Source organism: Puma concolor, chromosome B2 (assembly GCF_028749965.1).
Source record: "Puma concolor isolate L17-30 chromosome B2, mPumCon1.1.hap2, whole genome shotgun sequence".
Taxonomy (NCBI): domain Eukaryota; kingdom Metazoa; phylum Chordata; class Mammalia; order Carnivora; family Felidae; genus Puma; species Puma concolor.
The window spans coordinates 31,198,579-31,210,521 of NC_141671.1; the positions used below are offsets into that span (position 1 = coordinate 31,198,579).

Consider the following 11,943-nt stretch of genomic DNA (forward strand, 5'->3'; position numbering starts at 1 on the left):
AGGGGCCTGCCCTGCCTCATTAAGAACACAGTGACACTGGGGCACCTGGCTGGCTCAGAGGAGCGTGTGCCTCTCAATCTCAGGGTGGTGGGTTGGAACTCCATGTTGGGTGTAGAGATTACTTTAAAAAAAACAAGCTTAAAACAACACAGTGACACTGCTGTAGGGGGACCCTTGGGTTCTACCCAGGGGACTTCATGAGAACCAGCTCTTTCAACAGACCCTACAAAAGCAGATGAGAAGGAAGACAGAGAAACCCAATGGAGGTGGTCTTTTCCCCTTAAGTAGGAACACCCCAGCCTCAGAGACACAGCAGGAAAGGCTCTGAGAGGCTGAAAAGGTGGGATGGGCACCAGGCAGGGGGAAGGGGAGGGACCCACCCTGAGCACCAGTGGGCGTGGCTCCACCCTTCCCACCTCCGAGCCATGGGGAGCCAGGGGCCTGGAGGGCTGCCCCTGGTACAGGCCCCCTACACAGTTCTGCTGCTGCCATTAGGGACAAGCCTGCAAGACCCAGGGGCCCGGAGCTTCTTCCTCTGGGTGAGTATTAGCCCAGCAAGAGGTCCCAGGGAAGCCTACTTCCTGGATCTGCCCCTACATTTCCACTCAATTTTCAGGACCCGTAAGTCTTCTTCCCTGCTTCCCCTTGCCCTCCAGCTCAGTGGTCAGTCTGGGTTCACACTCAGTGACCAGTGAACCCAACCAAGGGTTGATAGAAACGGCCGGGGCTCAGAGCCCTGCTGGGGAGCAAGTCAGCCTCTGCTTCTGGCCTTTCCAGCTGCAGAAGATGCAGGCTCTGGAGAGAGAGCAGGACGCCCTGTGGCAGGGGCTGGAGCTGCTGGAGCACGGCCAGGCCTGGTTTGAGGGCCGTCTGAGGGAGGCACAGCAACAACAGCTGCATCTGGGGGCTCTTGGTGAGGTACGGGGCTTCTGTGCGGCGCAGGGGGGCTCTGGGGGCACGGGGGACATGTGGACACAGCCTGACACCACCCTGGAAAGGCAAGAGTTAATGGGCAGGGATCATGAATTGTAATGACTGGATGCCACCAAGTGCAGGTTGGTGTTCATTGTCGGGATTGGAGGAGGCCGGTCTGCATTCCATTCAGAGGGACCTGATTTGGATCACTCCATTGAGATGGGGGAGTGGCCTGGATTATTCCAATGGGTCAGGACTGGACAGGGAGGATCCATAAAGAACAGGGAAAGGGGTACTATCCCACCTGAGGGGGATGTTGAAACGGGACTGTTAAAGAGATGGTAGGGAGAGTATTGGATTTTTCTACCTGTCGGGGGGGGGGGGGGGCGGTTCTGTGGTGAGGGGATCCAGCTGGAGAGGTAATGGCCTGTGGTGACAGAAGAGCGGCAGATGGACCTCAACGTTTCACCATGCTGTCAGCCTCTAACTCCTCCTTTAGAATTTTCTATCAGATTTACACTCAGAGCCTGGTGGCCCCCAGTTAGCCCAGATTCAAAATATGAACATCTGTTTGCAGAATCTGATTCAGGAGAAGGTGAGTTTATTGTTTTTAGTTTGTACTCTCGGGAAGTGGGGGTAGAGAAGGGACTTGGGGTCAGCACTGGTTTAACAGAGAAAAGCAAATCCCAGCCTCCTCTCCCTCCCAGTTCTCCCCACATCCCTCGAATCAGGCTAGTTCCTGTGCCACCCAGGACTGGAAGGGAAGGCCAAGGAAGCAGACGGCATGGCAGCAGCAGGTAAACTGTAGGGAAGTGGGGGGCAGGGCGGAAGCCCCGGCCCCGCAGGCGGGGAGGAGCACAGATGCCCACACCGGTTCTCTCCTCCTCTCCAGTTGTCAAGGCAGCAGAAAGGAGGCACTCAGCCCAAAGGGGAGACTGCTCAGCTGGGCTGCCCCAATATGCGGAGGGGCCCCACCCATGTGTGAAGCCTCCTCTCGATTTCCTCAGTTGGTGACAGGGGAGGCTGAGTCAGAACCCCCAGTCTCCTTATCCTGCTTAACAGATAAATGGCTCCAGGTGGTGGGCCAACTGAATTCCTAACATCTTGGTGTAAAGTTTCTTCTCCACAACTGAAAACTTCATTTCATCTGCTTGGTGTCTTATGCCCTCACTCGCCCTTAAGTGATCTGCATAAATGATCTTTCTTTGAAATCCCTCTCTAGAGAAGACATGTTTATTGAAACTGTCCTTCAGCTTTAAATACAAAAATAAAATAGGAGCTTCCTCAGAATTTCAAGTAAGAACAATTCTATAAACCCCCCACTCTCAACTTTAGTCTCCTCCCCATATATCTTTCCTTCTACCTGAGCTTAGGAAAGCATGAATAAATAGTGGAGTAAAGAGATTTTGCTACAGAGAAATAGAGGCCAATTTTCTCCAAAAAGGAGTATTTGCTTTGGTTCCCAGCAGGGTTGGGGAAAGTGCATTGTGGGAAAGTCCATTGCCCTCTATTCCAATCTCACAAAGAAAGAGAGGGACAAGTGTGTGAGAAGGAAAACCTCCATCCCAGTTGGGAGAGGTCGGGTTCCAAGGCCCGGTTGCCTTCTCACCAGTGGGGCCAGACTAAAAATAGCGCTGCAGGCACATCCCTCTAGGGGTTCTGGTGTCACCAGGAGGCCAGGCCTAGCAGAAGCAGCACCCCTCCAACTGTGCCCCAACAGGGTTTGCCCACCAGCCCTCCCCCAGCCCTTCCCTGAGTCACCGAAGTGGAGGCAGGGCTGGTGGAGGTGAGGATAGGGCCAGATGAGTGGGCAGGGGCAGCCAGCGGGTCCTAGGGAGAAGAGGGAGAGCCGGTCAGCGTGTCTGCACCCAAATTAAGCCTGCACCTACCACCCCTTACACTGCTTATCCTGCGATGGAAAGTGGGGGTGCCTCACCTGCGGGGTGGGGGCCAGCACCAGGAGCCGGAGGAAGGCATGGGTCGGGGGCACTGGGCTGGCTTCTGGACCTGTCGCAGTCACAGTCACCATCACCACGGAGTCTGGAGCCGCTGAGTCCGGGATCTCCAACCACAGGCGCCCCCAGGCGGTCTCATTTGGTTCCAGGCGAACCCTGTCGAGTACGGACGCCGGGCTGAAGGCCCAAGCTCTCGAATAGTTGAGAGCCCAGGGTCCGCGCCCAAAGCTGGAGGGGAGGGGAGGGAGGGGAGGCGAGAATCTGAGGGCCAAGCGAAAGTGGCTGCTGTGGGCGGGGCTTAAAGTACCAGCTCCCACGCCAGGGGAACCGAAAGGTGGGCCGGAACTGAACCGGAGAGTTCAGGGGCAATACCTGGAGAGGTTGGAGGTGAGAGCGAAGCTGGGCTTGACAGATGTCCTAAGATCGAGATCCTGAGGGCCCGAGAAGCTGGCGATGCGGAGGCTGAGCTGGGCCTTGCTGCCTGGAGCCAGGAATCCCGGGGAGCCGCTGAGCTACGGAGGAGGGCGGGTCAGGCGGCGAGGAGGCTGCAGCTCTCTCCAGCCCTACCTGCACCTTCTTCCTGCGTCTCACCTCCAGAAGGACAGGGACCACGGTGCAGGGCTGGGGAGCAGCTCGGTGCAGGCTCTGCCCCTCTCCGTCCCGGCCAATCAACTCCAGAGAGAAAGGTCCCGCAGTGGACAGAAGTGCGGACGGTAGCGAGGCCGCGAGGAAACCTCGCTCCAGCGGTCCCGTGGGCTCCAAAGGCACCCGGCCCAGCTCGGCACCTTCCGGGACCCCTCGTAGGACGACGTGAGAGAAATGCGGCAGAGGAGCTCCAGGGTTGCCTCTGGAGCCCAGCCCTGTCACCTCTACCAGCAGCTGGGTCTGGAGGCCTGGGACAGGGGAGGGGAGGGGAGAACACTGGTCCACATGAGATTCAAAGACAGGGAGAAAGGAATGATCGGCTTTTAGAATAGGGGTTACCTCTGGGGATGAGTATGAATGGAGAAAAGGGGTTACCTCTGAGGGCTATTGTTGGGCAGGGTCAGGAAAGATTCTGGGATGCTGAAAATGTTCTAAATCTTGAGTCGAGTGATGGTTACATGAGTGCATTATATGAAATCCACCCAGCTGTATACTTAAGTTTAGTGTACTTCATTATATGCAAGTTATAACTCAATAAAAGGATATATATATATATATATACACACACACACACATAATATACATACACAATATACAATACATATATATATATATATAGACATATACATATACAATATATACATGTATATATATTAATGGACAAGTTGGGGGGTTGGGTAGACGTACCTGCAACTGGCTGAGTCAGGGGGTAGAGGCCAGGGTGGGGGCCATCCTCCACAGGGATCCCAAAGTAGAAGAGGAAGTCCAGGGATGTCTGGGCTGAGGAGGGCCAAGGCAATCAGAGACCTTCCTGAGATGAATGTGATTGATACCTCTCTCTGAGCTCTGCAGCCTTCCCGTCCCTTCCCTTCCCAGCAATATCTCCCTCCTTACCTTGCACTCTCACCCGGGGTGTGCTCTCGGCTGTGACCAGGATCTCCCAGGTCCCTGTCTGTGGGGGGTCACTGATGGTAACTATCCAGAACTGCCCAAAGCGGCGAGTGTGACCTAGAGGTCCCTCGCCTTCCTCCTGGCCCTGGGAGACCCCTGGTGGGGGTGGGGGAGCAAGAGATTGGCACATGAGCTAGCTCCTGTCCCTTAGGATGTCACCCTTCATTCTCCATTCTTCCCTCTGCCTTGAGACACACACGTGGAAATACCTGCAGGGTTCCTGATCCAGAAGCTGCTGACCTCCCCATGGATCCGGACTGTGACCCTCTGGAGCAGTGCATCCACGCTGAACACAAGTGGCCTTCCAGACACTACAACAGGAGGTTCCAGGGGAAGGGTAACCTGGAGGGATGGGCAGAGCCAAAAAATAGGGGAGAAGATGAGGCACTGAATGAAGTGGGAACAAAGACAGGAGAAAGGTGGAGACAGAAAGAAACTAAGTCACACATGGAGAAGGGATACCAGTGAAAGAGGGGCCCAGGACCAGGGATGAAGTTACGGTCAACAACAAATTGGAGGCAAGGGATTAAGGGTGAGGTGATTGGCTTCTTGTCCCTCCTTAAAAGATGGCAGGACTTCCGAGGACAGACTACTGGAGGCCAAGACTGGGGGACAGGGAGCGGTGCTAATAGGGAAGGAGCAACGTGGAAGTTGGGTAGCCATGGATCTCAGAGAGAGAGAGAAACTTCCTTTCCCACCCTTCTGACTGCAGTGGCAACACAGCAAGCAGTGTTAAACTATTAACCTATGAGAAAGAGCAGTGCCGTGTTACCTGTACCCTCAGTTCTGAGCCAAAAGCATTAGTCCCTCCGGCCTTCATACTTACCAGGTCAGCCATGCTGTCCCCAACAACAGCTGCCACATCCTGAATGTGCTGGTCTTTGGTGAAGATTACCTCTCCTCCTGAGGCCAAGGCCACTGCTTCATAGGGCTCAAAACGCAGAGGGGACAAGACCTCACGCCGAGCTCGGCCCTGAACCCTCGATGGGTCCTCGGTCACTAGGAATGTTACCTGTGCCCAGAAAAAGAGGCCAGTACTGAGTACTCCAAGTGCTGTCTACCATGGTCAATGAGGATCTGTGCTCAAGTGTTCTGCGGAGCTGATGAGGAGGAGTAAGGTCTTGGTCTACCCTCTGACTGTTCCTGCAGGGTCTCCCAATGACACAGCCCCAGGCCTTCAGTTAGTAGTTGCCACTCCCTTGTAACTGTCTCCATTTGTCATCCACAGCGGATTGCTGGCAACTAGATCTCCAGTTCTTCAAATGGTTTATTGGAGACCAGTTCAAATATGCATTCAGCATCACGTAAGGGATCAGGATGTGTTATACTCATTGTCTGCTTCTCCCACCCCATGCCAAGGCTGGTTCAACCACCAGAGTGTGGTGTGATCCTTGTTACGAGATAGTCGTCAACAAGGTATGGGAAACCCCATATCTCTGGGTGGCTAACATCGGATGTCCCATCAGCTGTGCTCACTCTGCAGCGCCGCTCCTGAGTCAGGGACTCCACCCGGTTGGTGAGAAAGGCATCCTTGGGGGAGGCGTCGGTGAAGACAAAGATGTCTGAGAGTGGAGGTGTGTGCAGCAGAGCCAGCTGGCAGAGAGGGAAAGTGCTCGTGTTAAAAATGGCAGCAGCAGAGGAATGGGTAGAGGAAGGGAGGGCAGAATAGAAAGAAATATGGCCCTGGAACCCTGGAGTGAAGCTAGTGGAACTAGGCTCTGAAGGTGGGGTGGAGGGTGGAGGTCCCAGGAAGCCTCTAGTTCCCCTTGGTGGTGGGAACTGGAAAGGAAGGGGGAAGAAGGGAAGGGGGAGGGGGAGGGCAGACCTCCAGGGCTGACAGACACATCTCGGGCTCATCTCCACCCCCCAAGGCATGGATCTCATTGAGTTGTTGCCAGAAGCTGTCAGGGTCACTGGTGGTAAAGACAGGGCCAAACCCTGGGGAGGAAGAAAGAAGGTTGAGATGAGTGACGAGAGGGCTCCCCTCATCCCTACCCAGGGCCACCTCTCACCCCCCAGTCAAGAGGCCTCGCTGTGCTCCTGGGGTGAACAAGTATTGAAATAATAATATTCTCTGATATTTCTATAGGCAGGGCTGGGTAAGGGCTAGTTACCTTTGCAGGGAAGTGGACCTCATTTCCTTAACAAAATGGCAGCATTTCCTGTGGTCCTGAGAGGGTCTTTATTGAATATGTGCATAAGTATTAAAAAAACACCTGGGGCCTCAGATTCCTCACCGGAAAAACCGGAGAGATAATGGTACCTACCTCAGAGTGTCATTAGAAGGACTAAATGAGTTGATTTTGTAAACCTTAGAATAGTGACTTGACATATAATTAATGCTAAACTCAAAGCTTCATCAAATATGTGATAAACCAGGGCACCTGGGTGGCTCAGTCAGTTAAGCGTCCGACTTTGGCTCAGGTCATGATCTCGTGGTCTGTGAGTTCGAGCCCCGCGTCAGGCTCTGTGCTAACGGCTCGGAACCCGGAGCCTGCTTCAGATTCTGTGTCTCCCTCTCTCTGACCCTCCCCTGTTCATGCTCTGTCTCTCTCTGACTCAAAAATAAATAAACATTAAAAAAAAATTAAAAATAATATGTGATTGGGGCGCCTGGGTGGCGCAGTCGGTTAAGCGTCTGACTTCAGCCAGGTCACGATCTCGCGGTCCATGAGTTCGAGCCCCGCGTCAGGCTCTGGGCTGATGGCTCAGAGCCTGGAGCCTGCTTCCGATTCTGTGACTCCCTCTCTCTCTGCCCCTCCCCCCTTCATGCTCTGTCTCTCTCTGTCCCAAAAATAAATAAACGTTGAAAAAAAAAAATTTAAAAATAATATGTGATAAACCCCCGTTAAATTCCAGCTACTATGAGATTTATGCAGGTAAATCAGACTCAACGCTTGCCTTTAGGGAATTCTCAGCGCTGTAGCTATTTTATTTGATGGCCATTTCAACCCTAGAAAATCCTGCCTATCTTCTAGGGTTGAAATGGCCATCAGATAATATGGGTCAAGTACTGACTCATTTTATCGATGATGAAACTGAGGCAAAAAAAGTCTAAATGATCAGCCTAAGCATGCCCAGTGACTGGTCAACCCGGGTCAGTCGGTCTAACTTCCAATATGTCTCAGAGGCTTCACAGAGGCCTCGACCCATCCTCATCCCAACCTCTGTGTAAAGAAAATGGGGAGAATTGAAAATCACTGATTAACATGGAAGCCTAAGAAAGCAGAGGCCCCTGGCTAAGCACAGATCATGATTAACCTCATATGGAAAGTGCTGCCATTTTGGAAACAGAGGAAGAAGTGGCCGATCGTACACACAGAGGTACCAGTAAAGGCTCAACCATAGGAAACGTCACCATTTTAAGGAAGTGGAGCCATGAGGCCCTTTCCCCCACCAGTGGCATTTACCCCTTGCCCTAGACTTTCCTTCCTTCTGCTATCCTCACCAGACCACAGTTACCTGGATCATGGAAAGGGACCAGGATGTAGTGGACAGGCTCCATGGGGCTGCCCCGTCGCTGTTCCACAATGTGGCGAGCCTGGATTTTGGCAGCATTGATCTCCTCACCCATACTGCCTGTGGTGTCTAGGACGAAGCTCAGACTGGAGGCTGGGCTGATGTCCAGGAGCCTGGGGAGCAGGCCAGAGATACGGTGAGGAGTCTGCACATTTGTCCCCAGCCCCCATTTACTCAGCTCCCCTAGGACCACATGCGCATTAAGGAGCACATCGCCCAGAGGCCACTCACCTGGAGAAACCCCTGTCTCCCAGCCGGTTTCGCAGGAGACTGAGGGCCTGGATGGAGGCCAGAAGGGCCAGTTTTGCTGCCTGGAGGTGCAGCATGTGATGGGGAGAGAAGCCTGGGGATGTGCTATCCTTGTTGATGCCTCCCCGTGGTGGCTGGGAGCTGCTCTGGTCAAAACGGCCCCCATGGCTACATTTCCCTGGTTTGGGGAAAGAGATCTGGAGGGTGGAGGTAAAAAACCCACTGCCTCCTAAGAAAATGAGGCCCTTTTTGACCTGGCCTGACCTCTCACTCTTCAGCAAAGGATCAGCAAGAAAGATGACATTTGTGGAGGGCCAATCTGGAGTAAATCTAGAGGGGTCAGTCATCACAGTACATGGTGGATCCCCTAATCCCTCCAGTCCATCCCCCAAAGCTACCCTTGGGTAATGGAGAAGTCTTACTGGTTGAATAAGAAGCTATTCCCCCACCCAACAATCATGGCCACCTCAGTGGGCCTCCATCCATCTACCCCATCCCCAGCATCCACTCCTTCCAGAAGTGATGCCATAGGAAATGGGACAAGGGCCTACAGTTCTGAGATCCCTAGGGAGAGGGTCAGGGGAAAGGAAGTGACTTTCTCCCCTTACTTCTGCCTGGTACCTGGAGGTTTGGAGGGATGAGTTCCAAAGTAGCCAGAGGTGAGGAGTGTAAAGCCCAGCAAATTCCCAGGGCAGCTCAACTCCTCGCAATCAGAGCAGGTAGGATCGTCCACTGGGAAGAGAGGACAGGGGTCTAGATCCCAAGATCCTGCCACCACTGACCTTTATCCCCATCCATCCAAACTTTGGCTTTTCCCTGAGCTGGCAAAAGCCCAAATGTACCCTTCTAGGATTTCTGAACAAAAACCTAGAGGTCATCTAGTGATGAGACTGAATATGTGAGACCGGGACTGTGCTAGGAAACCTGGAAGCGTGAGCTGTGGACAGGAAGTGAACTTGTAATGGACAGGAGGCCGCGTCATAGCTCAGGTGGAAGGATGAGGGGACTGTGAGGAACAGCCCTGTATGTTCCATCCCATGTTGGGGGAGGAAGCCACACGAGAGAGAACTCAGCTGAGGTCTGCAGACCTTGGTCCTGGCTCTGTCCACCCCTGTGACCTTGGGGAAGCTATCTAACTGACCTGGCCTTTGGCTGGACTGGGGGACCTCACAGGTCGTTCCAGAGAAGAAGCCATGTCACATCCTATGTGACCTGAGGATGTGACACAGTGTCTGGGGAGGCTGAAAGGACATGGCTTTAGTGGGCTTCCCCCATCCCCCGGGGTCATGGCCGTACCTTGTGCCAGGCTCCGGAGCTCCTGCCTAGGCCAGAGGAGGTGAGGGTGTGGCTGCTGCTGTCCCAGTTCCACCCAGTTGCTGTGACTGTAGAAATCCTGGGGGGAGGGAGGGCGAAGGGGAATGAGGCGCTGTCTGACCATTCTCACAATCTCCAGCGCTTATTCTTCCTCTTGGAAAGCCTCCTCCTACCCTCGCTGCTGCTGTCAGATACCCCAAGTGCCCTCCACACCCTCTGCCTGTCGCCCAGAACAGAGCTCTCCCCAGGTGGGAGCCTCCCGGTTTTTCCTCCCATCCCACTCAGAGTCCAACCAAAGGCCTTCAGGTGGCCTTCAAGGCCCACTCCCAACCTCATGCCTCCTCGCTTTTCTCCAGCCACAATGGCCTCCTGGCTCTTCCCACAGGGAGAGCTGCCAGTTTGGAGGTGGGGGAACTAGGGACCAGTCTCAGGGCACTGGCAAGCAGTGCCCCATCACTTCTTGAGTTGGGGGAGGTGTGATTAAGAAGGCACCATGAGGGGGCGCCTGGGTGGCTCAGTCAGTTAAGCGTCAGACTCTTGATATCTGTTCAGGTCCTGATCTTGTGGTTGGTAAGATCAAGCGCTGATGGTGCAAAGCCCATTTGGGATTCTCTCTCTCCCTCTCTCTCTGCCCCTCCCCTGCTTTCTGTCTCTCTCAAAATAAATAAATAAACATTAAAAGAAGAAGAAGAAGAAGAAGAAGAAGAAGAAGAAGAAGAAGGAGAAGGAGGAGGTGCCAGGAGGAAGTCTGTATCTTGGGGACGGGAAGACCCGGGGTGAAGAAACCCCTGCCCATTTTATGCAGTTCTCACCTGCAAAGCATGAAGTGCAGCCCCAAGGCGCTGGCGGGCCAGGGTGTGGTCAAGAGCTCTGGCTGCCACCAGGGCCTCCCGGAGAGCCCCCACTAGGCGTGTGCGCCCCTGGCCCAGCCGCTCAGCATCAAAGTGCAGGTCAGGGTCATTCCTGGATGTTGGCAGAAAGTCCTGGGCTGCGTTGGCACGGGAGACCTCACCTAAGGCTGCTCGGAACCTCCGGGAAGGAGACCCAGGTCCAAAGTAGGCAGCAAAGAGGTCGTCAGCAAGAAGGGTGTGGCCCTGGAGAGAGTGGGTTAGGGGACAGGGGACCCTTGGGTTGCACCATTGCCCACGTTTTCTTAGCAACTGGCACTCAGGTGGCACTCAGGTTTTCTTAGCAACTTCAACTCAGGTTGAAGGTCCTGGGCCTTACGAAGGAAGGGCAATTCTGGACCTTTCTAAGGGGGGGGGGGGGAACTCCTGATTTTAGGACCAGGACACTTGGGTATTGTTACTGCAAGGGGTAGAGGTGGGGAGCCAAGGAAGAGAAGGATGTCCCTCCTCTTGGCCAGCAGGGCCCTGAAGAAGTAGAAGTCCCAGGGAATTGGGGAGTCCAGCTGGGATGTGACAGGGCCTGGGGACGCTCACCAGGAAATCCTCAAGACGAAGCGGGGGACGGCCCGGGGGTGGCTGCTCCAGGAAGAGCTGCAGGGTGACATTGAGCGCCGCCTCCTCGGTCAGGTCCTGGTGGGTGACGGACCCGGGGGCAGCCAGGAGGCTCCAGATGTTGGGGAAGAAGGAGGTTGCAGGGGGCAGCAGCTGCAGTAGCAGCAGCAGCAGCAGTGAAGGATTCAGGTGGGCCAGGGGCACGTCTGCAGGGAGCATGGCTGGGACATGGACCTGAGGGACAGAAGGCTCTCGAGAGCAGGAAGCAGCAGCGGGTCCAGGGCAGGCCCAGCTCTTTAGCTCTTTGTCTCCACCGGCACCTGCTTTGGGCCCTTCCTCTGCTTTGCCTGAAGCACCTGGATCTGCCCCAGCCTGGCCTCCCCTCTCAGTTGCCTAGACAACCTGAGGGCCTTAATGGGCTAATGGGAACATACACCTGCAGGAAGGAACTGAGGCTCCTTCCCCAAGACCCCCTTCCCCACCCCCAGACCGACACCCACACCCCCAAACACCCAGCACAGAAAACCTGATGAGTCTCCTCTCTAGGCCTCTCCCCTACCTGGTTGCTGGGTCTCCCGCAGGGCCGCTGGGGCGTGGTGTCACAGGGCACTTAGGTCAGAGTTATAATTAACTCAGGACGAGTGGAGGGGGAGGGAGGCCCCGGCAGGATGGGGGCAGGCCAGACAGCCCCTGGCCCCTCTACTCGTGCCCGCCCGAGGCCACAAGCGGCAGCCGGCACCAGGGCGGGGCTCCCTCAGCAGCAGTGCAGAGGTGAGTGGAGAAGAGCTGGGAGGAGGAATGAGTGAGCAACATGACTCAGGCCTGGCTCAGCGCCAGGGACAGACCCAGGCAGACGCACCTCTCTGCCCACCCGGCGCCTCTTGCTCAGCCTGCCGCCCTTCCACTACCTTCCCAGACACGGGCCCTCAGTGCCC

At 54.9% G+C, this 11,943-nt stretch overlaps 2 protein-coding genes across 4 annotated transcripts; one reads left to right on the top strand and one right to left on the bottom strand.

Annotated features, from left to right (window-relative positions):
- Positions 1–35: 35 nt before the first annotated feature.
- SAPCD1 (suppressor APC domain containing 1) lies at positions 36–2,008 on the top strand. The gene is made up of 5 exons (XM_086705894.1): positions 36–539; positions 778–918; positions 1,415–1,510; positions 1,623–1,712; positions 1,808–2,008. The coding sequence occupies exons 1-5, from the start codon at positions 426–428 to the stop codon at positions 1,898–1,900; spliced, it is 534 nt and encodes a 177-aa protein (XP_086562020.1). The 5' UTR covers positions 36–425; the 3' UTR covers positions 1,901–2,008.
- VWA7 (von Willebrand factor A domain containing 7) lies at positions 1,500–11,888 on the bottom strand. Of its 3 annotated transcripts, none has more exons than XM_086705826.1 (17): positions 11,568–11,888; positions 10,991–11,242; positions 10,361–10,642; positions 9,531–9,627; positions 8,856–8,966; positions 8,217–8,412; positions 7,929–8,098; positions 6,292–6,404; positions 5,943–6,059; positions 5,293–5,478; positions 4,676–4,808; positions 4,410–4,562; positions 4,203–4,295; positions 3,462–3,763; positions 3,243–3,382; positions 2,852–3,098; positions 1,500–2,745 (listed from the first exon to the last, which is right to left on the bottom strand). In XM_086705826.1, exons 2-17 carry the CDS (start codon positions 11,225–11,227, stop codon positions 2,581–2,583), a joined length of 2,742 nt encoding a protein of 913 aa, XP_086561952.1. In that variant the 5' UTR covers positions 11,228–11,242; positions 11,568–11,888; the 3' UTR covers positions 1,500–2,580. The 3 variants fall into 3 exon arrangements, with proteins under 3 accessions (XP_086561952.1, XP_025773063.1, XP_086561953.1); XM_025917278.2 differs by having other exon boundaries at positions 2,852–3,026; positions 11,568–11,885; XM_086705827.1 differs by lacking the exon at positions 11,568–11,888 and having other exon boundaries at positions 10,991–11,475.
- Between the last annotated feature and the right edge of the window lie 55 nt (positions 11,889–11,943).

Excerpts from the sequence above, each read along its gene's own strand:
- SAPCD1 (XM_086705894.1), top strand. The coding sequence starts at position 426 with ATGGGGAGCCAGGGGCCTGGAGGGCTGCCCCTGGTACAGGCCCCCTAC. Across the intron at positions 540-777 it reads CCCGGAGCTTCTTCCTCTGG|CTGCAGAAGATGCAGGCTCT; the intron begins GTGAGTATTAGC and ends TGGCCTTTCCAG. Across the intron at positions 1,713-1,807 it reads AGACGGCATGGCAGCAGCAG|TTGTCAAGGCAGCAGAAAGG; the intron begins GTAAACTGTAGG and ends CCTCCTCTCCAG.
- VWA7 (XM_086705826.1), bottom strand. The coding sequence starts at position 11,227 with ATGCTCCCTGCAGACGTGCCCCTGGCCCACCTGAATCCTTCACTGCTG. Across the intron at positions 5,479-5,942 it reads CTCAGGAGCGGCGCTGCAGA|GTAACATTCCTAGTGACCGA; the intron begins GTGAGCACAGCT and ends TTCTGGGCACAG. Across the intron at positions 4,563-4,675 it reads CTGGATCAGGAACCCTGCAG|GGGTCTCCCAGGGCCAGGAG; the intron begins GTATTTCCACGT and ends CACCCCCACCAG.